The sequence below is a fragment of the Plectropomus leopardus genome, chromosome 1 (genome assembly GCF_008729295.1).
Source record: "Plectropomus leopardus isolate mb chromosome 1, YSFRI_Pleo_2.0, whole genome shotgun sequence".
Taxonomy (NCBI): Eukaryota; Metazoa; Chordata; class Actinopteri; order Perciformes; family Serranidae; genus Plectropomus; species Plectropomus leopardus.
Genome location: NC_056463.1, coordinates 38,482,356 through 38,509,062, shown reverse-complemented (window position 1 = coordinate 38,509,062; position 26,707 = coordinate 38,482,356). Strand labels below are relative to the sequence as shown.

The window sequence follows — 26,707 nt, the reverse complement described above, 5'->3', positions numbered from 1 at the left end:
TGGCAGTAACAGAATATGTCAAACACATAGCTAGGAAAACAGAAAATGGGAGAAAGTTTAAAAATGTTGGAAAAAAGAACAGTTAGTCATAGTTACATTACCTGAGCTCCTTTCATGATCCTCTTTGCTTTTGCATTGAGGTAGAAATCCCCCCACAGGGTTTTGAGCAGCACCTCTGCCTTAATGCCCATTCTCTCGCTGTAGATGCGGGCAAACTGCTGAATGCTACAAAACACAAAACCACAGCCTCAGTCTTCCATTCACAGTTTTTATGCAAGTGCACAGACACCAGAAAAGCAAAGACCTGTATTACAACCAGTGCTGCAGTGTTTATCGCCTTAAGTGTTTTTTAAATAATGAAAATAATGATACAAATGTGATTGTAATATAAATCATATGATATTATACAGTTATAGTATTGCAGAAAACACAGGAACCCATTATTCTGCACAGACATGTCGGTACAAAATGTGTGTAAGAGTGTTCTTTAGTGTGTGCAGATTCTGTTCTTTCCTAAGAAAATATCCTAAATAAGAAAACATCGGTAAAGGTCAGAATCTTCGTAAAAACTGAGTTTGAAGACATTTCTTCTTAAGAACGGTTGGTGACTGGGGCCCAGTCATTTCATCTGAATGATCAGGAAAGAAAACTGAGTGTTCGTAGTTTATAGCACTTTGTGGATATATTGCAGATAACTCATATCATGACTGAAGAGTCATTCATCAGCAGCCTGCAAACTGCCTTCTGTAGTCAGTCTCTACATTAGAGGAACTGTTCCCTCTTCAGCCGCCTGTAGCTGTGAGATTTTTGTAATCTTATAAGTTTAGTGCAGCTCCACTGTTCCACATGGATCCAATAAACTTCGGTATGATCGAGTCTGATGTATGCAGACTGTATGATGACATCACCTACTGAACCACAGGCTACAACCTGCATCCATCTACATCAACGCAAGAACAAACATCCTCTGTGTGCCTCATCCATCTACGCCGCTGTAGTAGTAAAAGGCAAAATGTAAACAAACAAATCGAGCCTTAATATTGTGGCAGTTTTGAGAGTCAAAAAGGTCTGAGGAAGAGAAGGAGGAGGAGGAGAATGTTGACGCGCTCGTGGCTGGGGAAAAGAGGCCAACACGCCACCTTTGCAACGAGAGCTCGAAGTAAGGATTAGCATCTATTAGCATCTAGCATTCACTAGAGTCTTGCTGATAAGTGTGTCATTTCATGCTGCATTTCCATTGACCTATTAGTATATGAGGTCATTTCAGCTGTCACACAGCGAGATTCTCATCCCAAATTTCTGACACTTTTACCCCAGGCTGTCTTTGATTGCAAGACCATGACAAGACCATGGACCACCTTTTCAGAGCCACAACCAAAGATATCGCCACGGTTCTTTCATGATGACCTTTTTTTTAATTTATTTATTTATTTATTTATTTATTTTTACTGGGACAGTCCAAAATCGGACAGTGGATACGAGGCTTCAGGCCCTTCACACTGATCTTTACAAATGCTGTCATCATTACAGAAGGAAGCAGCCTCACCTGAAACCCCAGCCGTCTATGGCGCTGGCAAAAACCACATTTCCTTGGTCGGGAGAAAAGTAGAGTTGGGAGTCGTCCGCCTCCTCCAGTCCTGCGCTCCAGTCATAAAACTGATCTCCACTCGACGTCTCGCTCTCTTTCTCCTCCTCCTTTTCTTTTTCTGCTCGCTCCTCCAGCACTTTGGATGTGAACAAAGTCCCTGTCACTGCATTCACCTACAATGAGGAAGATGCACACCGACACTTAGTTACAGCAGCCTATAAAACACGAGTAAAAAGAGAATACACAATGGCTTTGATGATTAAAGACACAGTGTACACTTTAGCCTTTCACTTTTGTAGTGTGACTGCGGCTCAGACTGTTACAGAGGGCTTCCATATAGGTGATGCAGTCAAAGTATACTGAGTATGGCCTGTATGAGATGACAGCTCCTCACCTGTTCAAGGATCTTCTGCAGGTGGTTGTAAGCTTCCTGGGAGGTGAGCTTCAGCTCCATGATAAGTCGGTCTATCTTATTGATAACTAGAACAGGCCTGATGTTCTCCAGCCACGCCTGCCGCAGCACAACCTGGGTCTGCACACAGTACACACATCCAGGGTAAGAAAACACATCTCACATGTCCCATCATTATAGCTCTGGATCCCGGGTGTGTCTTAAAGGGGCAAAAAATACTTCATCAATCAACTGATTGGTGGTTAAGTGATCAACTATCGACCCTGCAATTCAAAATAAATAAATAAATACCAGTTTGTGCCCCCCTCCCCTCTCTCTTTCTCCTTTCTCTTTGTCATTACTGTAATTTAATTGTTATTTATGATCCCTCCTCAGCCACTCTTCCTGAGGTTTCTACCATTTTTCCCTCCTTAGAGGGTTTTAATTGGGGGGGGGGGTCCTTTGTTGATGTGAGGGTCTAAGGACAGAGGGATGCCTTATGCTGTAAAACTGTCATTTGTAATAATGGGCTTTATTAATAAAACTGACTTGACTTGTTGAAAACACTGATAATGCCTTTTCCTTCAAAATGAGACTTTCAGGCAGCAGTGATATTTACCTGTGGACACACTCCCTCCACTGCATCAACTACTACAATGGCACCGTCACACAGCCTGACAGCAGTGGACACTTCTGAGGAGAAGTCAACGTGACCGGGAGAGTCGATCAGATTCAGTAAGTGCTCGCGATCCTCTGAGGAGACAAAAAACACACAAACACTCAAGCCTTATCCTTAATCCCTTTGTTTAGACAGCGGAGAACTGATCAGATTTTTATTTACAGTGATGTCAAACTTCACTTGATTAACAGTGAAGTTCAGAGCCAACTAACATTTTTTTTATTAATGATGATCTTTTTTTCTATGCAAGTTTTAACACAACACACAAATCTTCCGACACTGGTTTTGAGCTAGCATGCATTGGTAGGCAGACTGCAGGAATTGTTGCCTGTGAACATAATGTTCATTTCACCACACTGAGACGTCTCCCGTGTTGTTTCCATGAATCTGAGAACATCCTACCGGCCTCACAACTGCAGACCATGTGTAAGCACACCAGCTCAGGATCATGAAAATGTGCAGTTTGATCACACAAAACAATGTCACAGTGGGCCTGGACGATTATCAATCATTATCACAAAATCAAAATCATTATCACTTTTTTCCATTCTGATAGAGATATAAATATTTATCGCACTATGTAACATGATAATGCTACCAGAGGAGTATCCTGGACATAACTGAAGCCTGAAGGAACTGGAGGGTTCATTATTTAAACTGTAGAAGATTGTTTAATGAACACATAAAACAGAAACACATAAACCGTCAGAGTGCAAACATGGTTTAGAATATATTTTGTAATAAACTAACATGCTGAATGACAATAAAATGTAAAAATTTAACTTTGCAACCCAGCTTTGTCTTCCTTAACAAAGCATTTAAGTTAGCTTGCTTATTTGGGCGGAGTGCATCACAAACATGTCCCAGCAGAACATTGTAACAAGAAGATCGGAGTCATTCACTTCACCTGACAATGTTTTGGTTGACAGTTGTGGTCAATTCATAATCAAACATTGTAGCAAACATTGAATGTTGCTTTTGTGTCTTGTTGATGATTTTTGTAGATACAGTTGCTGAAAAAATGATGTTGACTTGCCATCATTACGTTGAGGTTCCAGTAGAGGTTGACAGCAACGTATTATCAGCTATATCAGAACAATCTATGTCAGGATCTGGTGTAAGTCTGTCACAATCCAAAAGGAAGGACCTCACTTTACAGTCTTCAATTTGATAGTTATTCATACTGGGAGAAAAGATTTTTCGTTGTAAATACTGATACCTTGCTCTTACTCTGCTACTGTTACACTGTTGCCTTTTGCAATTAAAACTGAATACACAACAATGCTCTGGTGGTTCTTACCTGTAGATAGATTATAGATATAGATTTGTTAAACAAAAAAAACTGTCTAAAAAATCATACACTAACTCAGAAGAAGGTAAAACAGACTGACATAAAACCAGAAAAAACAAACGCAGTAAATCATCTTGTAATAGTCCTAAAATGAAAAGAACACCACATGGCAACGGCATCAAACTGAATGAAATATTTTTGTGTGGATTTGACCTCAAGGCTAAGAAAAGTGGCCTTACCATGTGTGTAATGCAGAGAGATGGCGCTGGACTTCATGGTGATTCCTCGGAGCTGCTCGTCCTCCCTGCTGTCCAGATACCTCAGCTGGGAGATTAAAACAACACAAATAAACACACGTCATGACTCAACAAGTGAACAATGTGACTGTCCAAAAGTTCTCTGGAGTCTCTGAAGCCACGTACCTTCCCAGCCAGGCGACTGGATATGATGCCATTACTCGCCACTAAGCAGTCGGCCAAAGTAGTTTTACCTGCAAAGAGGCAGATGGTTCAAATAACCTCACTACCTTACAGCACACACTTTCACCTTAACATGCTGACAGCTGCCAAACGCTTTTAGCAAGAAAAACCTCTGAAGAAGCACAACATTTCTTACAGCTTTTCTCAGCTTTAGATCATTTTAAATTTAAAATCTTTTCTGTAACTTTTGGACTGTTTGAGATGTTAAAGCGACAGCTTGATGTTTTTGAAGTGCGGTTATATTAGAAACTGATCTATGGTTATTTTATCACATACAGTAGCTGGAGTTCATCGTGCTTCCTGTTTGCAGAAACAGTCGGAACTCACATCCAAAAGTTCAGCATAACTCTGCTGTTGAGGGGGGCTGATGTCAAAACGCATTTTAGCCACTTTAAAAAAGACTCACCTAAAAATACAACATCAGTCTGAGTGGACGCTGCATTTAGAGACTTTTCCCTGTTTACTTGGCCATCACACAGCCTTTCCTTTGGCTCTACATTTTCTCAATCCTATAACTTTCATATTCCTACACAGCCGCTGCTCAGCTGTCTGAATCAGACTTTCAGCAATTTATGGAGGAGACAACACATACAAGAAAATATATAAACTGAGGTAGGGATGCATTATATTGGATTTTTTGCTGATATCCAATGTGCAGATAAAACAAAACAGTTGGCTGATGTCCGACACCGATACCAATATATCCACTCTGTTCCCCACCTAATTTTAGTGATCATCAAGTTTCCTCTATAGTGGAATTAAAATCATATTCTGCATAGGCTCAACATGATGGCCCACCAGCAGATGGAGACAATGCTTTTCACTGTATGCAATATTCATTCATTGAGCACAATAAGAAAAATATTTCTACTTAGGGTTGATGTTTTGAACTTCTTTTATCTCTTAATCAATGACAATATGCTCCACCAACACAGTACAAAGCACTGGACTCACTCATCTGGAAAAGTTGTGTGGGTTTTTTTTTAACCAATATGTTTATATGCCAATATCCAATAACCAATATGTGACTTTATAATTCTAAGGTGATGAAAGGCAAATGGTTAAGAAAATGACAACACTGCCTTTAAACCAGTAAAAAAAACAAAAAAAAAACACATATAATGATACAATATCTGAGTTTTGTTGTTGTTGTTGTTGTTGTTGTTGTTGTTGTACAGTGTTTGTTGAGCAGCAGCTACTTTTACCTGATTTTAGAGGCTGTGACAGATAGTCGACACTCAGTGGTTGCACCTGTATGAGCCGGAAACTGTTAGTCCAGCTGACACTCTATGTAAACATCTTACAAAGGACAGGTACTGAGCACCTTCTAAACACCAGTGTGGTAGCCTACAAGTGAAATGAGACCTGGCCTGTCATCATGTGTACACTAAAGACGTGTGCAGTAAAGGGGATTGCTTCACTACTCAGAAACTGGTCTGCTGTCAGCTCACCGTGGTCCACATGTGCCAGGATGCACAGGTTCCTGATGTTGGCAGGGTTCCTCTGCAGAGCGATGATCTTGTCCAGGCTGGTGTGTCCCATGGCCAGCTCCTCACACTGATCCAACACCGACCTGCTTTCCCCGACAAGGTTTGACTGATGCTGAAACGTTCCGGTGAGGTGACACGGGGACAGTGAAGGGACACGGTCTGCGTCACATGAAGTTGTGTCCCACTGACGGCTCGTTTACTTACAGACTGTTGTTGCTAACGTTAGCCTCAGAAGCGCGCCGGAAGTTCGTCGGACAGACAGTTGAGCAGCTGCTGGCTTCTAAACACGGACTTTGTTAACTCGGAGACAATGAAGACAAAAGGTGAGGTCTTTCTGTGGACTTTTGGTCCCCACGCTGCTGTCTGTGTGGACTGTGACAAGCAGTAAGCGCTAACTGTGAGGCTAACGGCACGTTCATCCACACTGCTCAGAGACAGCAGAATCAGACCAGAGCTGAATCTGAGACACAATGTCCACGCGGTGCCGCTGAGTCCACTCACAAACTAGAAGGGACTGGGAGCACTGGAAGGACCGGGACAATATACCCTGGTTTTAAACACATGTGGACATTCTCAGCTCACGCTGTTCTCCCGGAAGTTGATGAGGCACATTAACTCCGCCCCTGCCCTTGCTAACATAGGTGCTGCGTTCAGAGAACATGGGAAAAAACAACTTTATTCTGCGACCTCATTTTGTAGCTTGTAAGCCGGTACGTCGGTACTGGTACAGGTGAGATAAAACACATTCCCCATAACAAAATAAAATAATAAAAAACGCGTTTACCAAAAATCAAGATTTAAAAATTATACATTAATATTATTCTCTGCTTTCAATTATTTTATTTGTTAATCAACATCAGTCCTAATCATTAATCTATTCATTCATTTTTACAGTTTTAACCCTTTAAATGCCAGGTTTCTGTCATGACAACACTATGTTTTTAGATGGAAAAAACACGCAAATTAATTATTTCCAATATACCACATGCAAAGTATATATGTTGATTAACAAATAAAATAATTGAAAGCAGAGAATAATATTAATGTATAATTTTTAAAGAGAGAGAGAGGAGAAATTATTAATATTGTTGTTTTATTATTCATTTTTTGCTGCTGACATTCTGGGATATGTCAGTCATTAGATGCACTGTGAAAGTGCACCTAATGGAATTAGCATGTATTTTCTCCATATGTAAAATAGGGTAAAAGTTATGTAATCAGGTGGAAAATAATAAAAATGACAAGTTCCAAAGCAAAAGCCCAGAATGACAGCCAGAAATAATACAATGCATGTTTTTATGCTTTGAGGGTTTTAATGGAGGGTTTTAATGGAGCATTTTTTGCACCTAATGGTCTGAATGTAACAATTTAGTTTCCACAGTGTATTTTAGACTAATTGTAGGAGCTGAGCTGGAAATTCACTGATTAAACAAAAGAAAAACACAATCTTATCAAAATGTATGCCATATGCATGAAAAATAATAAAACGTGTGTAAAATACACCAATCATTTGATTTAGGGTTTATTTATCTTTCAGGCTGTAAGTGTTGCTAAAATATTAAACAGCAATACTTTCATTCACTATCAAAACAGTTTGAGACAATCTTCTTTCAACAAAGTATGCACTTACTGCCATTTAGCATGTGTCTGAATGATGTGACACTCTTTTGACATTATGGTTGACAATTAATATCAATTCTATTCTATTCTATGTCGAACATATTTGTGAGTTGTGGAAGGTTAATTTCAAACTAAAACCTGTATGAATGCTGACAGCTGAAATTGCAATGCAGTGGTCACATTCTGGAATCTTAAGGCACAAATGCATTTCACTGCACTTCTAAAGAAAAATTGGAAACTGAAGTGTTAATGTGTGAAACAGCTTACTGAATCAGTATAAACGTTCAGATAATAATGTGTATGAATGCTGTATCAGCATTCACACAACTGGCCCATATGCTGATGCTCAGTTTTCATCAAAGTCTAAATAAGGATTTTTGTACAAGAGTGCACACAGGTTTTATCATTTTAAGTAGCCTTAGTAGGTGCAGTGATGCAAGTAAGTAATTATTATTGTACGTAAATCAATCTCAGCATTTCATTTTGAAGGATGTCCATATTCCTATTCCAAATGCATCTAGAGGAGCAAGCGAGGCGGCCTGCCAGAGGAGCTAGAAGTGAGGATACACTGCTTTGTCCTTTGTCGAAGTCTTTCTGAGAGAAAGGAGGAGGGAGACAATATATCACCTACTTTGTATAGACATGAGAGTGTTTGTATATAGGCTTGTATCTCTATCACATACGCGTGTGTGTGTGCGTGACTTTTTATTTCTACTGCATTACTTTTCATACAAACACAATAAAGTTTATAAGGCTACACTCTATATATTGTGTATATAGGGACCTACTGCATATTAGTTAGTTAGTATTATTATTATTAGTGAGTCTGCTTGTACACCACCTACCTGAATGAACTCTCTTTTTTGTTTTGGGGGCCTGTGGGATAAAATAGAATAGATATTTATTGTCCACTCACTAAAACAAACAAAAACAGGCTATGTAGCTTTTTAAAAATTGTACTTTACTGATGTTGGACTGTTTTCCTTAATGATTAGAGCGGTTTCTTTCACTTATTGTGAATCACTTCAGTTTTCGGACAAATCAAAGTGAAATGAATTTTACTGATCGAATATTATCTGCGATAAATACCAAAAGACTAGTTAGTTATCTAATCAGTATTCTATCAACTATATATAGGGGCAGTGTAAAACAGACGGCAGCAAATCAGGACCGAGTATATAAACACAATCTAACGTGGTAACGATACGGTATTTTTAAAAAGGAATTACACAGTCAAGATCAGGACAGCACTCCAGTAATAACTTTTAATTTTTTTTGCCAGGACGTTTCAGGCCAAACGCCCCTTTTCCGCGTTTACATGCAGCAGTATCACAAAGAAAGCCCATAGGAGGGGTTAATTATAATTGAACACATGAAAACACTTACAGTGCATTCCATCAGGGGGAGCCAACATCTTTAAGACACAAAATCACAGTAATATGTATTTTATTCATAAAGAAATACACTATAAAAATGAAATAAGTAAGTAAACTTTTAAATCATTTTACAATACTCATTCCTCTTTCATATTATACCCTAAAAGCAACATTATACTTACCTTTCTGTTTCTATTTTTCTGTTTTACTTAAACTATTAGGCTGAATGTTGGATTTTTTTGAAAGATATTTCTTCGCTTATTAAACAGTGACATTGAGCATTTTGGAATATGCCTGTGTCTTTTGCCAAACAACATATAAGGCTACCCTGACACTAGTTTTGCTTAGTCATTTGCCCGGCTGGTTTGCATTAACTTGCAGACATGTGGGTTGGGGTGGATCCTATGGGCAGCATGTGATTGGCCCTGCAGTGGGAGGCGGGCCTGTCCAAAGTTAAACATCTGGAAAGAGTCAGCGCAGCTGCTCAGTCTCTCTGTAAGGTTGAGTGGAACACCACTGCTAAGGAGAAGATGTCCTTCATCAAAGTTGATTCATCGTCGGATTTCTCCTTCCACAACCTTCCTTACGGAATATTCTCCACACCTGATAATGTAAGTGCACTTCAGTTATTTCTGCTAGGTTTGCAAACGGATCAAGCTTTGTCAAGTAAGACACATTTAGGACGTACGATTTTCAAAAATAAAATATTTCCATAAATGTGGGTCTATGAGTACAAAGATGAGCTCTTGTCACAACATCTGGAGTCAGCAGTGGTTATGTCAGAGTGTGTTTTGTTTCCTCAGCCCAAATGTCGCGTTGGTGTTGCCATTGGAGACCAGATACTGGACCTGAGTGTGGTCAAGTCCTTGTTTCGGGGGCCTGTGATGTCCAAACATCAGCATGTCTTTGACCAGGTAAGTTAAATGACTGCCAGTCATCAGAGCAGACACAGTCAGTTAGCTGTTAACCTGAGTCAGAGGTCCATCACAGCAGCAAACTAACAGTATTATCATCATGATGTCACCATGTAGACCGACACATTAAAGGCCAGTTGGTCCCATTGTAGTGGTCTGAGTGTCCCTGCTGCTTTATCTACATTTGTGACTGTGGTTCAGAGGCTTTTTTGATGTTGGGGTTGAGTGAGGGGGAGGGGTGGTGGGACCAAGGCAAACACAACGAGTCCAATACCAGATCAAAATCTGGTAAAGCAGCTACTGACAGTGATGGAAGAATTCCTCAGATCTCATACTAAAGTGAAAGTATTAATACCACGAGGTAGCAATGTCAGTGACAATAAATGGTCTTACATTTAGAATTATGCTATATAGATACAGTTGTCTTCAGCAAATTACCTAAATGTAGCTGAAATAAAAATACTCATGAAACCCTTGGCTGTCTTTTTGTATTAGCTATGTTTTTATCACTAGTGAATGTGTAAGCATCATTTTAATGTATCTGATCAACTATGAGGTATTTAAAACTATTTATTCCTGTGTGTAGTTTCATATATAGCTTTGTTTGACATTTTATAAGCTGGTGATGAGTTTTAAACATCAATTATACATTTCTCAAACTAACTATTAACGTTACCTGTCAAGTGAAGTAAGAGTAAAATGTAGTGCAGTAGATGTAAAGAAGCAAAGCATGAATGCACTCATAAGTATAAATACCTCAAAATTGTACAGTCCCTGAGTAAAGGTACTAATTCATATTCACCACTGGTCAGGGAAATGTAGTTGGGAATCTCGAGTTCCCAGGATAAGCATGAGTCCTGTAGGAGTTTTTTTTCATTTATTGGCCAAATTTGGAGGTGCAGGTCACATGACCCCCTGTGTGCAGCCCTGCAACACACAGCGATTAGAAACAGCAGTTGTAGAGCAACTCAAGAGCATTATTCAGTCTTCAGAACTAACAACAAGTGAGTCCAATCAACTATATATATATATATATATATATATACTGTATATATGAATTATTCACATTGGGAATTGTTTTTGTACTTATAGTACTTATAGTAGTATAGGGCTGCTGTGACTGGGCCCTGGCCTCCTGTCATTGTGCAAAAGTGGCTTTGAAGCATTTTGCAAAACATGTATTTTATCAACACATGTTTGTGGTCTCAGCTGTTAGTTCAGTTGTGTTTACAATCATTTTGCTTTCTAAAGTTATGTCGGCTGATGATGAAAGTGCTGCTGAATGTATCATGTCTGCTATCTGTGTCTCCTCAGCCCACACTGAATGCTTTCATGGCTCTTGGTTATGAGGCGTGGAGGGAGGCCAGGAGGACCTTGCAGGAGTTGCTGTCAGCCAGTGAGAGCACACTGAGAGATGACGTCAGCCTTCGGAGCAGGTCAGTGTGTAGTCCTCGTCGTACACAGGGGTTTACACATAGTCTTTATCAGCTAATGCTTTGTGTGGTCATGTGATGTCATAAAAGTACAATATAAAAATATTAAAAGTTAAATTCACAAATGTCAAACTTGAATGTTAAAACCAAAATCTTTGCTCAAATCCATGTAATCTTGTTAAAAACTGGAGGGATCAACTCAAACCACTGCTAACAAACTCTTAACACGGTTTTCAGATAAATCTTTTGGACCTTTTAAAATTGCAGCACTGACTATCCAGACAACCTGTTTCCACTGCTTTCAATATTCAAGTGCCAAATAAATCATTGTGTGTTTATTCAGAAAAATCTCTGCATAATTCAATTTAAAGTCACGACCTAAACCCAAATATCACACCTTTCTCCGTGTGCAAACACTAAGCCTCAAAATTGATAACACACAGTCCATTTAATTTATTTAGCCCAATATCAGAAATCATCAATTGCCACAGCAGATATGGAAGAAACCTCCAGAGGACCAGCTGAGGAGGGATCCCTCGCAGGATGGACCGATGCGTGATGGATGGCATGTGTACAGACAGACAATCCATAAGACATGGAATAGGAACATATACATTAGGTGGGTTTCCATTAACCCTCAAATTGCACAAATTGAAATAGCGAATATAAAATACACTTGATGGAAACACGTCAATTAAAAGAAAAACTCCCATGTATCACAAAAAAAGATTTACGCTCACATGAGTTTCAGGCGATTTAAAAAAGCCACATTTCAGAAAACTGCAATAGAAACCCTTTTTTGGCTTCTCCAAGTCACATGATGCTCCCTGAACTGGCTCCTTTGGGCATAATGCACCAGTCGCTACAAGAGGTGTTGTTGCATCGCATAACTCTAAAGAAGTTTTGAATCCATAATTCCTCTGTGAAATTCCTCACACGTGGCCGCTCCCACGTATAAGTGGCTTGCCTTTCTATTATCGCTCACATAACACAACATTATTTGTTAATATTAACAAGTGACAACAGATTATGATTTGTTTGTGATAGCCGTTGCCTAGCAACACATAAACATTTTCCGCTTGCTAATCTGTGTTAGCTCGGTCTTCATATTATGCAAAGAGCAGATGCTTGGTATCATGAAAATTTATCTCTGTTTTCAGTAAAATCAGTCGGTTAACAGACACTTTGTGTTATTCAGATGAGTTAGTTTGATCAGATAGTTTGTGTGTGTGTGTGTGTGTGTGTGTGTGTGTGTGTGTGTGTGTGTCGGTGTCCCTCAGGCTGTAGTTAGTGTCAGACGAGTGTGTCCCTGCCTCACTGCACATCCTTGTAACATCTGTAACAGCTGGTTTACCCCCAGTGAACGGCGGTTAAACGAAACCCGTCCGTCACAGCTGCCCCCTCCTGGGCTTCCTCATAACTTTTAGTAACTCCAATGCCTCTCGACCATTCAAATTGCTAACTGTTGTATAAAGTATATCACAGCACTGCTTGGAATTTCTCTCAGTGACTGTTCCTGAAAGAGTAAACTGGATAGCCAGTGCTGTGATTTTACAAAGTTCCAAATGATTTCTCTTGTAACCCTGATGGTAGCAGGGTTTTGAATGGATCCCTCCAGTGTGGAACATACTGTCATTCAGTCTGTTTCTGAGGGCAAAGTTTGATTTAGATGTAACATGGCATGGTATTAGGGAGGCAGATGAGTGAGCAGTTATACACTTTTGTTTAGAGTTTTGGAAAATGGAGCTGAAGTTCAAGATATGTGCATTAGCATTAGGCCATGCTATCAACACACGCACGCACACACACACACAACACATAGGCAGTGTTGTATTGTTAGATGTCCTCTCAGTCTCACAAAATAGATATTTTAGACATAAAGTCATTGAAAATTTACTTGGAAACAATTTCTTCAGAGAGTGGGAACCCAGATCATCAGAGATGTTTGTCTTTTGGTTCTTGTCTCTGCAGAGCATTTGTCCATCAGAGTACAGCCACCATGCACCTCCCTGCAGAAATTGGTGAGCCAGAAGTGACCTCCTTCATGGCTGTCCCATTACACATTTTTCAGAATTTACCATCTCATTTTGATAGTTTTACATTTTAATATAACTTAAACAGCACAGAAAAAACACTTTTTTTGCTACTAGGAGCCTTTAATTGTTATCATGCAGTCACTGTAAAACAATCCCCAAAAGCAGCAAATTCTTTGCTCACTTTCTTGCAAAGTAGATATAGATGCAGGAAATGGCAATTTACATAGTGCAACAGATTTGAGGCTTTTTAGCAGCAGGGGGCACTGTTTTACCACATATGACATTTCTGTCATATATGACTCAGCTCACTCAGTCAGCTCTGTGATGCTAGACTTCACCATGATAAAACAAAGGGTTCAGACTATAGATGTGAATATTTCTGCCTGTCGCTCTTATGAACTGTCTGTTTTCACAGGTGACTACACCGACTTCTACTCCTCCAGAGATCACGCCACCAATGTCGGCATTATGTTCCGGGGGAAGGAGAATGCTCTGATGCCAAACTGGTACACTATCAATCAAGCCAGCAGTGGGCATTAAGCTGTTGTGAACATCCCCAGTGTTGATGCAGATATTCAGAGACAGCTTGGAACAAAGTGTGCAAAGCTCTGTGCAAACAGTGATATGTGGAGGGACACTATGAGGGTTCTCTAACTGATTTGGGCCCCAGAATACCAGTGTGTATTTAAACACAACAGCAGAGCTCTGGTCAACAAAATGACCGTCATACAGCACAGTTGTCATTTGTTCATTTATTCTGCCATGGTAAGAATGTAGAGATGATGGAGGCTTCTCTTTCTCACTCTGATGGCAGGCTGCTCTTCCTGCTCCCCATGTCAAATTTCAGGGATCAGCAATACTACTGAGATGATTTATATAGTTGTTTATTTGTTAGGATCCCCATTAGCTGAAGATAAAGCACTAGCTAAAGCACAACTAATCCTGCTGGGATTACAACACAAATACTGCTGCAGTAAAAATACTATCCCTGTTCAGGAAAAGCCAGCCTGTTCTCATTCTAAAGTTGCCAAATATCGTTGCTTTGTCAGTGCTTTCAGGGTATGATTTCAACGCCAAAAGCCACCTTATGCGTCCCCATGAAACACCACTGGACGGCATCAGCTGATGGTAACCCTTTCGTGGCAGCCTTATATGCGGGCAGGTGGTGTCAATTGAGAACGTGGCCACATGGAACCTGTTGTGTCTGCATGATACGCCACAGAGCAGCTTCAGGTTGAAACGCTGCCGGTAATTATGTAATATAAGGAGCGTGAGGGTGCCGACAGGGCAGGCGGGAGGGGCATGCATGACTCAAACAAACCCTGGACTTTCATGCTGGAGTCCAGTGTTTGCTTCCCGTCTGAATGTGATGGTTTTTTACTACATCTTACCACATGCCCTCTCTTCCTAATCCTAACCATCTGTACCTGCAAGTGCGTTTGTTGACGTCCCGCTGTCCCGCTGGTTATGTTTGTTGCCCAAACATAACCAGGTGCAGTGTCATCCCACCGTGTGCTTGTGTTGACATTATGGTAGCAGCATCCTGGAATGTAAAGACCAGAAGAAGGATACCCAGAGAGTAATATATAGACACAGAAGTCCACGGAAAAATTGGAACATGTGACGATTTGGGATGAGAACATGCTGGAAAAGCCCATTCCTTTTCAATGTGCCCAGCAGACTGACAGTGATCCAGGCACAGCAGTACCATGTATAAACCGAGCTCTGTTTTTCCGCTAAATTCACTGTTGTACTAACATTCAGCATGGTGTTCTGCAGGTTGAGGCTTCCAGTGGGATACCATGGAAGAGCATCATCAGTGGTTGTTTCTGGGACCCCCATCCGCCGGCCCTCAGGCCAGATGAGACCTGACCAGAGTAAGCTCCTCCAGCGTTTGGCTACATTATTCATGTCACTCATGTAGGAGTGAAAGACACTTCTTCAGGACTGGTGAAAATGTCCTTGCTAACCCTAAAAGACATTATCAGACTTACAATGAACAGTTTCAGGCATTGTGTCAAGTTTCCAGCAGAGCTGAGCAGTGCACTCCAGAGCTCCAGTAAGCTCACTTTTTCAACCCCTAACCCCCAGAGTTCTTTTTTTCATCTCCAACCCTCTTCAGCTCCAACTGATGCTGCCTCAGGTATCATCGCTTGAGGCAGTTTATCAGATGTCATGCAGCTCCTTCAAATGTAACTGTTTTCAAAGTACCTGCCAACACCTGATACACACTTTGAGTTAAAAAGATGAAGTCGCCCTTTAAAATATGGGCAGGAATCTGGATAAATGTGTTTCCTTTATTAAATAATTTAAAGCTGTACTAATGCTTGCAACGGTTACATCAAAGTAGCAGGAATAGTACCCTGACCTATGGTCAGAGAGACATCATAGGCCTGTAGTGATGGGGGCTACAGACTGTGTATCAGCAGTAGTAGATAGTCAATGGAAGTTTACCATGAAAATCATGACACTCTTTCTAAAACTGTTGTCCTGTGTCAAAATCTTTTTTGTATGTTAGCATCTGCTGGTGGACCATCATGGTAAAAATATGCAGAATATGATATTAATATATTAATTCTACTACAGAGGAGACTCAACAAAAAACTAAAATTAAGTGAGGAAATAAAGTGGATATATTGATATCAGTATTGGCCAGCTGAGTTGTCATATATCAACATATCTGATATCTTCCTCTTCAAAAATTAAATACCATGTATCCTAGTGTGTATATACATAAACACACTAGGATACATGTTTTTTTTCTGATGATGATTACTATGTTTGCCATGTTTCCTTCCCCTCAGCAAAGCCTCCCATGTTTGGCCCGTCTAAGCAGTTGGACATTGAGCTGGAGATGGTGATTACAGTATTTACTTACTTTCTAATCTAATCACCTGTATTTTGGTAATGTTTGAATAGATGTTGAAATGACTTCATTGCACAATATCAGTGTTCACTGCTGTTATATTTTGTCTTTACTCTGATCAGGCCTTCTTTGTTGGAGGAGGGAATCAGCTCGGGGAGCCCATTCCCATCCAGAGAGCCCATGAACACATCTTTGGCATGGTACTCATGAATGACTGGAGTGGTAAGAGCCCCTGAACGACACATCAGCCCAACGTCTTCTTTATGTGTCTCTGGGTTCCCCAACACAACCTGGCAAACCTGAGATTGTGTGATAAGCTTTCCATGAATCCTTCCTGGAAAATATAATGCCACTAACCAAAATATCTTATCTATATCTAGAGTTTGTGTGACTGAAGCTGATGGGATGCTGCCAGATCAACAGCTGTAATTAGCAGTGACACGTCACTTAGAAGCACACTTGTTCCTTAATTTCGCTCTGTATTATACATATTGATGCCACTTTAGATTTAGTCAAATGGAATTTATTTTAGATCAAATGGCAGAGTGGGTCCTCAATAGAACATGAGTGGGTACATGTATTATTAATTCAGCTGGAAACCTCTGGAGGGGAGATGCATGGTGTTGTTGCTCTCTGACTGCCACGATGAAACACATATTTAAGACAGAATATTTCGAGAACAGTCCATCATCCATGAATACTGTTCAGTCTGCAACAGTTTTTATTTTTCTGACCACAGTACAGTGTGCCAGATTTTTCAATCTGCAACATTTCTGTGGAATTTGCAGCTAGAAAGGGAACTGACATCGCTCTCATTTAGTATTTGCTGAAGCCCAGAGGAGATCATTCTGAGCAGAGTTCACCATCGGCTTTCTGTGAAGTTTTGGCATTCAAAGTTTCTTTCGTACAACTGCATGCAAAGTTAATTGTCCCCCTTTATTCTTCTTCTTCCCCTCTGTTCTCAGTGGTGCTCAATGGTTTAACTGACAAGTCATTTCTCAAAGGCTCACTGTGGCTGAGGGGAGGCTTAGCCAATGATGAGGACAGACACAGACTGATTGTGAGATAAGACTGGCCTTGCAGCTCGTACAGTAAAAGATTATCTCGCTGCTGCTTTATTAGCCTCACAGTGGAGTTCAACCAAATGTAAATACATTATTCAGACACAAACGAGTGATTTATGTAACCCTCCAGTTATGTTGCAGGTCAATTTGGTCAAATTGACCATTTTAAGAGTTTAAAAATACAGGTTCAGTATTTTTAATAATTTCTGGAGCATGAAGCGCCACACACACACTCACACACACACAAAATGTTATTTCCTTCTTGTTCAGGTTTCCTGTTGTAAAAAAAAATATAAACATTGTTAAAAAACTGAATGTGCTTTTAAGATGTAAATTTGAATTTAAAGGGTTTAATTTGACACAAAATCTCATTAGTAAACCATGATCTGTAAGATTGATTATTAATAAAACTGATTGATATATATATATATATATAAGAGAGAGAGAGAGAGAGAGAGAGAGAGCTGAAGATAATGTTTAAGTCGAAAAATGATTGCTGTTCTTGAACATAACAGGAGAGAGAGCTCAGCTGTTGCTTGCTATACTGCTGCTGATACATTGATTATATGAAACCCTGATTCCAAAAAAGTTGGGATGCTGTGTAAAACAAACGTAAAATCAGAATACAAAGATTTGCAAATTAGTTTTGACATAGGGAAACAATCCACAAGTAAATGGTAATGGTATATATGCACTTGTATGGTGCTGTTCTAGTCTTCCGACCACTCACAGTTCATTTAGACTGCAGAGCTGAGACACAGGGTGCTCTGAGCTGACTGGACTCGAAATATCTCCTGTTATAGCCTCTGGCTTTCATGCCCTGTCTTCAGTTTTCACTGTGTCAGCACTGTCTCCTCCTGTCAGATTTACCAGCATTATTGCCATAGTAATAGAAATGTGGCCACCTCAAATGAGGTCAGCCTTAATATTTCTGGGCAGGCTTCATGAGTCTAGTCTAACCTGACATTCTGAGACCAGTCCAAGGCCAAGTCTAGTCCTAAATGATAATAATTAATATCAGATTACTGCAGGGGCAAGACAATGCTGAATTTAAAAGAAGTGCTTTCACACTACATGTCAAATTCACTCATTCACACACACATTCACACACTGGTGGCCGCAGCTATTGTACATGGTGTGACCTGCTACTCAGTAACCATTCACACACACTCACACTCCGATGGCACAGCATCAGGAGCAGTGTGGAGTTCAGTATATTGCTCAAGGAGGAGGAGCTGGGGATCAAACCACTGACCATATTTCCTGGCCTGCAGGCAGCTTTAGTGGACTCTTTGTTATTGACTGTCAGCAGCTAATTGATATTATGGATCCATAGCCTGCCTGCTTATGCACTGCAGTAATATTTGTGTTTATTCTCAGCCAGGGACATTCAGGCGTGGGAGTATGTTCCTCTTGGTCCTTTCCTGGGGAAGAACTTTGGGACTACCATTTCACCCTGGGTCATCCCAATGGAGGCGCTATTACCCTTTGCAGAGCCCAACCCCATCCAGGTTAGTACAAGGGCCTCAACCTGCAGCCTGGAAGAGAAGCATAGCCAACCTGAATCCTAAGTCACTGAATTAGATTCTGTGTTGAGTCACCAGACCATGATGTAGAACCATTCTAGTAACTGCAGACTCAAACTGCTCACAGGCCTTGCTTTGATTTTTTTAACCTTCGCATTAGCTTTTACATGTCAATCACAAACCAACCACCTCTGGTGCCACCCTATGGACAAATATTACATTTTTATCTCACCAGTTTTCAGGAGTCAAGGATTGAAAAAATGCTTGGTCTCTTTCTAGTTTAGTTTTTGTGTGTGTGGACATCAGAGCCTCCTCTCCATTGTGTTCTAGTTCATGTTGTTTCTCCCCTTTCTGCAGGATCCAGAGCCCCTCCCGTACCTGCAACACCCTGACGCTTACACCTTCAACATCAACCTTTTCGTGTCACTAAAAGGTACTGTACAGAGAGCGGCCATCATCCAATCAGCTGCAATGCTCTCTGTGTATTTCCATGGTTTAACTCATACTCCCACACACACTGCTCAGCAGTCAAAACCCTGAGGTGATTTACTGTAATAATTCTATTTATTTTGTTTAATTTTAATGTAATTAATTTAATTATTAAAAAAAATAATAATAATAACATTTTAATTTAATTAATGGAACTCATTTTAAATTAATTAATTAATTACATTTGTATTTGTATTTCTCTCTTATCCATGTTGCTTAACATTTTACCACTCGAACTTTCCGCCAACACTTATGAGGATTTCCGATGCCCCCCTGGTTTCATGTACCTAAAGCAAAGACAAGGGGGTGGTGCACAGAATTTTGGACCCTGCAGTTTCTGAAGCCTCATCCTTAACAGCCTTTTTGACTATTTCCAGACTCATTTTGCCTTGATGATCATTGTAATAGCTTATTAATTATAGAAACTCCTTCCTGTCATAGCACGTTATTAATGCTAGGCAACTAAATATATATAGCAGATTGTAGCACCAGCAACACAAATTTGCCCTGTAATCTGTATCCTGCTTGTTTATATGTGTTCAGATAAAATGAGGGAATTATAGGCCCACCTTAACATTTGATCGACTGAAAAGAAAAGAGACTAACGAGGGGACATTCACAGGCTGAGCTCAATCTTTTTATGCCTCCATGCTGGTGGTAGCCGAGGCAAAAGGCATTATGTTTTGTGAAAGGGATATCTCAAGAACACCTCAAGGGAATTTAATGAAATTTAGCACAAATATTGACTTGGACTCACGGATGATCTGGTTTTATTTTGGTGGTCATAGGTCAAAGGCTAAGGTCCTTGTGACCTAATCTGTCTCATACTTGTGATTGAAATATCTCAACATATCTTTTTAATTTTTTTTTTTTTAATTTGGCACTACCGTTTACTTGGATTTGAACATGAACATGAACTGACTATATTTTGGTGGTCACAGGTAAAAGGTCAAGGTCACTGTGAAACGTCTTGGGGGAATTTCTTAAAATTTGGCACAAACATTCACTTGGACTCAAGGATGAACTGTTTAGATTTTGGTGGCTTAAGATCAAAGTTCATGCTGACCTTGCATTTTTTTCATATTTGTGAAAGCGATATCTCCAGAATACCTTGAGGGAATTCCTTTAAATTTGACAGATGTTCAAGTAGACTCAAGGGTGAATGGATTAGATAGTAGTACTAGCTTTGCACGGGGGAATTAGTTTTATTTTTAATCTTCGAACTGTGTTTGTTGTCGAAGATTAATGAAGGACTATGCTTTAGTTTCTGTACTGTTCTGTTCATAAAGACTTTGTGACTATAAGGACTCAATCCAAAATTTTTGTTAGAGCTACTGATTATTTCACAGGTTTGGTGCACATCCTCCTCCACTCTCATGCAGCAAACAGCAATGCTTGTTCAGCAAAACGAAACCACTCCCCTTCTGCCCTGCCCAGCCACCTCTTTAAACTAAAAATGGCAGCAGGCTAACTGCATCTTCATCTTTGATTTTATCAAAGTTGTTAACTGAACTTACCTCCTTGCTGCTTTATGTTGCTGTTTCTGAAATTGGGGTCATATTTTTCTGCTTTTAGCTAATATACCAATGAGCCATGTCAGGACTGCATGCTGACCACTCATCTATCAGACATATTTCAAATATTTCCCTTGTTGTTTTGCTAATATTATTCTAGACATCGATACCATCTGTTTCCACTACATTTAACAGCTGCTTAAGACTCTAGAACAAAAGTACTGCTCACTTTTCTTCTCAAAGAACTTGCTAAATTGTTTCCCTTCACTAAAATCCACACTATGCACAAAAAGGACCTTCTCATGCATTAATGTGTGAGGAAATGTCTCAAAGCAGCCTTAATTCATCTTTCTCTATATTCCACTTTCAGGACAGGGCATGGCAGAGGCAGCAACCATCTGCAGGTCAAACTTTAAGGTAAGAAACTTGTGTGCTGAAATACATCCACTGTAACATTTTCATCATGTTTGTAGTAAATATTCCAGCATAAAGACAGGTTTTGGTATTACACAGGTCTGTCACATAGTGTTTAGTATTATGACATCATCTTACTTTGTAATTCAGACAAGGCAGCACAGTGTATTGTTGCCCCTTTGCAAATGTGGAACAGCACAGTTTTATTGCACGGAGTTGTTTGTGGTGCTGAAGGTAAAAAAAATGACTGCAATTCACTATGATTATATTCAGTCTAAAATGATCTGTTGATTACTTTTTCATTTCACTTCCTCTCAATCCCTAAAACACTATGACTGCACCTTTTATTTCAACATCCCAAACCACAACACCACCTACCAAGACAGAGATCCATTTACCAAAACTACAATGACCTGTTTCCACATATTTCAATATTCAAAACTCATTCTACAGAATTTCACACAAAAGCGTCCAAATAAATCATTCCTTCAGTGTGTTTACATGGACATGAATAACTTGTTTATCAACTGATTTTTGAGTGTTCGGTTTATGTGTGTAAACAGCATTTTCCGTCAATGAGAAACTGAATATGCTAGGTGGAGAACTATGAAAGAAACTGGGGTGTATAGATGAAATGTGAATAACCTGTTTTCTCTGTATTTCTGTCAGTATTATAACATTTTTTCTCTGAATGCTAGCACACTAACAGTGATTCTTGAGGCACTATCTCTGTGACCTTGTATCTCTGTAACACTTGTAGCCAAGTGTTTCAAACTGAATGCTCATTCTCTGATTGAAACCCAGCTTAGAACTTTATGACACACTTTTTACAAAACTATTAACACTGAGTTTGCACTGTTAAAAACACACCTGGAGCAGATTTAACACACATGTTGTTAGTGCAGACTCCCTCAGCGTTGAATGCCATCACCATAACTGCACAGACAGGTATGACCTGCAGTCTCCTTTATGCAAAAGGTGAACAAGCATGAAGTCTGACAGTCTGCCTCTCCTCACTCATGACCTTCATTTTGTATCTTTGTCTTTTGTATCTTTATCTTTGTCTTTAGTACATGTACTGGACCATGAAGCAGCAGCTCACCCATCACACAGTCAACGGTTGCAACGTCAGACCAGGAGACCTGCTGGCCTCCGGAACTATTAGTGGACCCGTGAGTGCCTGCATGTGCAAATCACTCAGAATTTAAATGCTTCTTAACATGGATACTGATTTACAGTTTTTCTCTGATTGAAGATACAAACTTTGAAACTTTAGGATATTGTTGCACATCTCACCAGCAAAACATTATACATCTCCTGCAAAAGCTAACAGTTCTTGCAGATCTCTTCAAACTCTTTTTAAAATTGTGTTTTTGTGTCGATCCAGTACACACAAACCATTAATTGAATAACAGCTACACACTGATAGTGTTAATGATTAATACTTGTGGCTTTTGCCTTTCCTGTGTGCAGGACATAGTAGTTTACAGAAAAGTTTTTTCATGCAATTTGTAGACACACATGGACACAGGTATCCTAATGTGTAAAGTAGTGCATTCTTAATGTAACACATTGTCTATACAAAAGAGGGAAAAGACATTTCTAACTTTTCTAACACTGCTCAAACAACAAAGGTGCAGCAGAAGGAAACAAAACATTTCTGTTAGAAAAAATTGAATGTTGAATAATCAGTGCACTGTAAGACAGATCTTGAAAAATGTTAATTAATACCTCAGCATGTGAAATGTAGAAACTGTGGATTTTTGTAATCTCGAGTTTACCCCTAACACCATAAATGTGCACTGAGTTTACACATTTTATCTCCTGGCTTTCACAGATTTTGGCTTATCTCCTTGCTTTCACAGATTTTGGCTTCTGTGTCTTTTAAACCTTATTTTCTTTTCCTTTCTCTTGTAAAGCACTTTCTAACCTCACCCACCTGTACTGTTTTCCAACAGGATCCTGGGAGCTTTGGCTCAATGCTGGAGCTGTCATGGAGAGGATCTAAGAGCATTGACCTGGGAGGAGGAGAGACCAGAACTTTCCTGAAGGACGGAGATGAAGTCACTATCACAGGTTAGACCAAAACTTTGGCAGAGCAGTGTCAGTAGTGCAATTTGGTACCTCAGTTCACTGGAAACATGTAGAGTTTTTTTTCTTGAATTGGGCCCCGGCCATGAAGTCTCTGGGGCCTGTCCTGAAAAGGGTACTGACCAGAGATTCTGTAGTTTTATTGGTGGACTTCAACACTCATGTATGCAACGACAGAGAAACCTGGAAGGGGTTGACTGGACATTCAGTTGGAGAGAGGAGCAGACCTGTCAGCTAATCACCACCCGGGGAGTTGGATCAGACGGAGGGTAGTCTGCTGGACAGACCTGGTAAACCCAAACATGTAGTTAGAGTGAACAATGTCCATGGGGTCTTTAACTCTCATCTCCAGAAGAATGTTTTGTGCATTGCTGGGAAGATTGAGGACATGGAAACCTAGAGGTCCATGAGCAAAGATTCCATTGTGGAGGAAACTGCTGAAAATAGTTGTCAGAGGACTGTTGATGCCTGTCGTGCAGGCAACCTAGGAACCCTGGAGGCCTGCCTGAAGGAGGCCATCAGGCTGAGAAAGGAGGTCTTTCAAGCTCAGTTTGCCCAGGGGTCTCTTGAAGCAGCAGATAGGTATCAGTTGGTCAGAAGGGCTGCAGCTGAGGTGGTCACCAAAGCAAAAAGCAGGGTGGGAAGAGTTTTAGGAGGCTATAGAGAAGGACTTTCAGGTGGCCTCAAAGACGTCCTGGCAAACTGTTAGATGCCTCAGGAAAGGAGAGCAGGGCTTCTCTCGGCTGTGCTCAGCAGGGGAGGAGAACTGCTGACCCAGATTGGGAATATTGTCCATTGGTGGAAAGAACATTTTAAGGAACTCCTGAACCCCACCAACACATCCCCTGTGGAGAAGACAGTGTCAGAAGACTCAGGGGAAGTCATCCATATCACGGGCAGAGGTCAGTGAGGTTGTCAAAAAGTGCCTTGGAGATTTGCCCTAAAATGGTTAAGGCTCTGGATATTGTCGAGCTGTTTTGGTTGTCGGGTGTGTGGCCTGTGGAGTGGGGTTGGTAGTTCCCATTTTTAGTCGTTCTGGGGAACTGCATCTCTGCTCTTTGCAGATGATGTAGTGCTGTTGGCTTGATCACACTGTGACCTCCAGCATGCACTGGGGCAGTTTGCAGCCACGTGTGAAGCAGTTGGGATGAAAGTCAGAACCTCCAAATCTGAGGCCATGGTTCTCTGCAGTGATGCAGTCTTGTGCTGCTCCACTGTGATGAGGAAGGAACTGAGCCAGAAGGCAAAGCTCTCTATCTACGGGCCCGTCTACATTCTGACCCTTATCTATGGATATGAACTTCTGGTGACCAGTAGGCTAGAATGAGATCGCACACATAAGCGGCTGAACCATCACATAATGTATGTTTTTTAATGTGGTGAAGGGATTTTTCAGTCACAGTTAAAGAACAAAAATATGTTGGGTTATAGTGTGAATTTCCCTGCTTGCTGCTTTGACTCCAATAGAACTGACACCAAAGTCTGGCTCCTGGAACGCTGTCACCGACTCACGACCTTTCCGTCGTATAATATTTTCCTTGACTGCGAACAGGCCACTACCTTTGACATGTGAAAAGGTGTGAGGGCATGTTCGTTGCTGCTTGCAGCTTTAATTATTATCATTTCAGGAAATGAGTGGCATTTTTGAGGGGCTAAAGGTCCACCAAACCCTACACACACGTCAGAGCTGGTAAAAAAGTTGATATTATACAGGTCTCATACTTGGGTATTAAAAAATACTCAGTAGCACCCAGTTCAAAACTCAGTAGCCCCAGCAGTGTGACTTAAAAATTCTCTTGGAGCCATACCCTAAACCAAACAGAAAATAAAGAACTTTGAATTGACTTTGCCATTTTAGTGCATTTTTTTAACATTTACAAAGATGATACTTAAACTCCTATGGATTTAACCTGCTTAACTTAAAAAGCTGTCTGTGCCATCTAAAGAACTTTAAGAAAAAAAATGTTGAAAGACTAAGTTGTTGTTGAAGGGACTGGCTGTGGCGAGGTCTCAAATTTACATGTTTTGCCATGAAACAGGAAATGATTGTAACATGCATTTTCTGCAGGAAGTGCATTTTCTAGTTGTCACATGTAATTTACCCTCTCTGTCCCCTCATTTCCTGTCATCTCCCTTCTGTCGACTCAATCATAAAATGCCCATTCTTGCTAAATTGCTAAAGTTACTGGTGTTGTTTGTTTATAATGATAGTATTGTCCCATCTCTTGCTCTGTCTAGGTTACTGTCAAGGAGATGGATACAGAGTGGGCTTTGGACCCTGTATGGGGATCATCCTCCCTGCCCTGCAACACTGAAACACACTTCCTCTCATTAAAGTAGGCATCCTTTTGAAGAGTGTAAATAGTGAAAGACAAACCGACACACCTGAAGTATTTCACCATGTTTTGACATCAACTGTCCATGAATGGAGACAACTACAACCAAAACCTCCGCTCGCACACTTTCCCACACACCGACACACATCTCTTTCTCTTAAAATGACACGTTTCCAGCGTCTTTTAATAACTGATTAGCTTTATTCAGTTTCATTCATCTCAGAGCTCTGTAGAGTTGTGACCTTGTCAAAGAAATCCTCTGTAATATTCATCTAGCAGAGGGAAGTGCCTACATAACGTCACATCAGTCGTGCTGCTGTAGCAGGACCACTGTTACTGATAATTTATATGGGCTAGCCTGATTCCTAATGAATTCATCAATTTTTTAACTCACTGCACCCATGCACAGCTCATTTAGAATTCCTTACAGAAATTACAAACTCTTTAGACATATTTGTTACTTTAAGTATACATTTTGTAATATTCTGTTTTTTTTTCTCATCATCAAATCCTGTGCAGAGCCAAACCAACAATAAATTGATCCTACTAAACAAGTATGGTGCATTTGTCAAAGCCTGATGTATTTTGTTCATCTATGCCATAAAGTTCCCGTTCTTTTATAGTTGTTCCATCTGTGAGGCACACTGATCCACCGACTGACAGGTTTCTCCAGTACCAAGAACACACACACTGGAAGTCTGTTTTGACTCAGTTTCTCTAACACCATCCTGCTGCTGGAAATATTTACTGGAGCACGAGATGTGGATCAATCTGCAGCATAAAATAGCCACTGATAAGCCCTCACCCCCTATAATGGGCAGAGGTGTTAGCAGGCAGAACTCGATGCATAAAAGATGGCATTCATTAATAAAATGAATCCTGAAAGACCATTAAGCCAATAAACCATTAAGCTGCAGGGAAAAAGATCAACAGATAAAACCTGAAACCTCACAGCACGCTGCCACCTCTCCTGTCCCACTGCTGACCACTGACGGGCAGTTTACTTATCGCCTGAATGGAACATACCAACTGCCCAGGTAAGCTCAGGGTGAACTAGACTTCAACCAGCATTTAAACAAAAGCATAACAAAATAGTTGTAGAGTTCTTAG

The 26,707-nt window shown here is 40.3% G+C and overlaps 2 protein-coding genes across 3 annotated transcripts in view; one reads left to right on the top strand and one right to left on the bottom strand.

The window, feature by feature from the left end:
- efl1 (elongation factor like GTPase 1) overlaps positions 1 to 6,663 on the bottom strand; it is a 79,622-nt gene extending 72,959 nt beyond the window's left edge. The window contains exons 1-8 of one of the 2 annotated variants that reach the window (XM_042484801.1): positions 6,123 to 6,663; positions 5,880 to 6,030; positions 4,372 to 4,439; positions 4,189 to 4,273; positions 2,599 to 2,732; positions 1,983 to 2,120; positions 1,547 to 1,761; positions 102 to 225 (exon numbers count right to left, since the gene is read on the bottom strand). In XM_042484801.1, coding sequence (XP_042340735.1) covers positions 102 to 225; positions 1,547 to 1,761; positions 1,983 to 2,120; positions 2,599 to 2,732; positions 4,189 to 4,273; positions 4,372 to 4,439; positions 5,880 to 5,970 — 855 coding nt within the window. In that variant the 5' untranslated portion in view covers positions 5,971 to 6,030; positions 6,123 to 6,663. Of the gene's footprint in view, positions 1 to 101; positions 226 to 1,546; positions 1,762 to 1,982; positions 2,121 to 2,598; positions 2,733 to 4,188; positions 4,274 to 4,371; positions 4,440 to 5,879 lie in introns of both variants that reach the window. The other variant, XM_042484793.1, reaches the window with a different exon arrangement.
- A 2,725-nt stretch (positions 6,664 to 9,388) lies between these two features.
- Positions 9,389 to 26,151, top strand: fah (fumarylacetoacetate hydrolase (fumarylacetoacetase)). Its single transcript, XM_042484779.1, has 14 exons — positions 9,389 to 9,525; positions 9,718 to 9,828; positions 11,143 to 11,264; positions 13,233 to 13,282; positions 13,713 to 13,803; positions 15,077 to 15,174; positions 16,102 to 16,154; positions 16,286 to 16,385; positions 18,608 to 18,738; positions 19,111 to 19,186; positions 21,127 to 21,173; positions 22,241 to 22,342; positions 23,129 to 23,246; positions 25,500 to 26,151. The coding sequence occupies exons 1-14, from the start codon at positions 9,445 to 9,447 to the stop codon at positions 25,574 to 25,576; spliced, it is 1,257 nt and encodes a 418-aa protein (XP_042340713.1). The 5' UTR covers positions 9,389 to 9,444; the 3' UTR covers positions 25,577 to 26,151.
- Positions 26,152 to 26,707: the final 556 nt, after the last annotated feature.

Coding starts and splice junctions, on each gene's coding strand:
- fah (XM_042484779.1), top strand. CDS start 9,445: ATGTCCTTCATCAAAGTTGATTCATCGTCGGATTTCTCCTTCCACAAC. Junction 13,283..13,712: donor GCACCTCCCTGCAGAAATTG/GTGAGCCAGAAG, acceptor CTGTTTTCACAG/GTGACTACACCGACTTCTAC. Junction 15,175..16,101: donor CCAGATGAGACCTGACCAGA/GTAAGCTCCTCC, acceptor CCTTCCCCTCAG/CAAAGCCTCCCATGTTTGGC.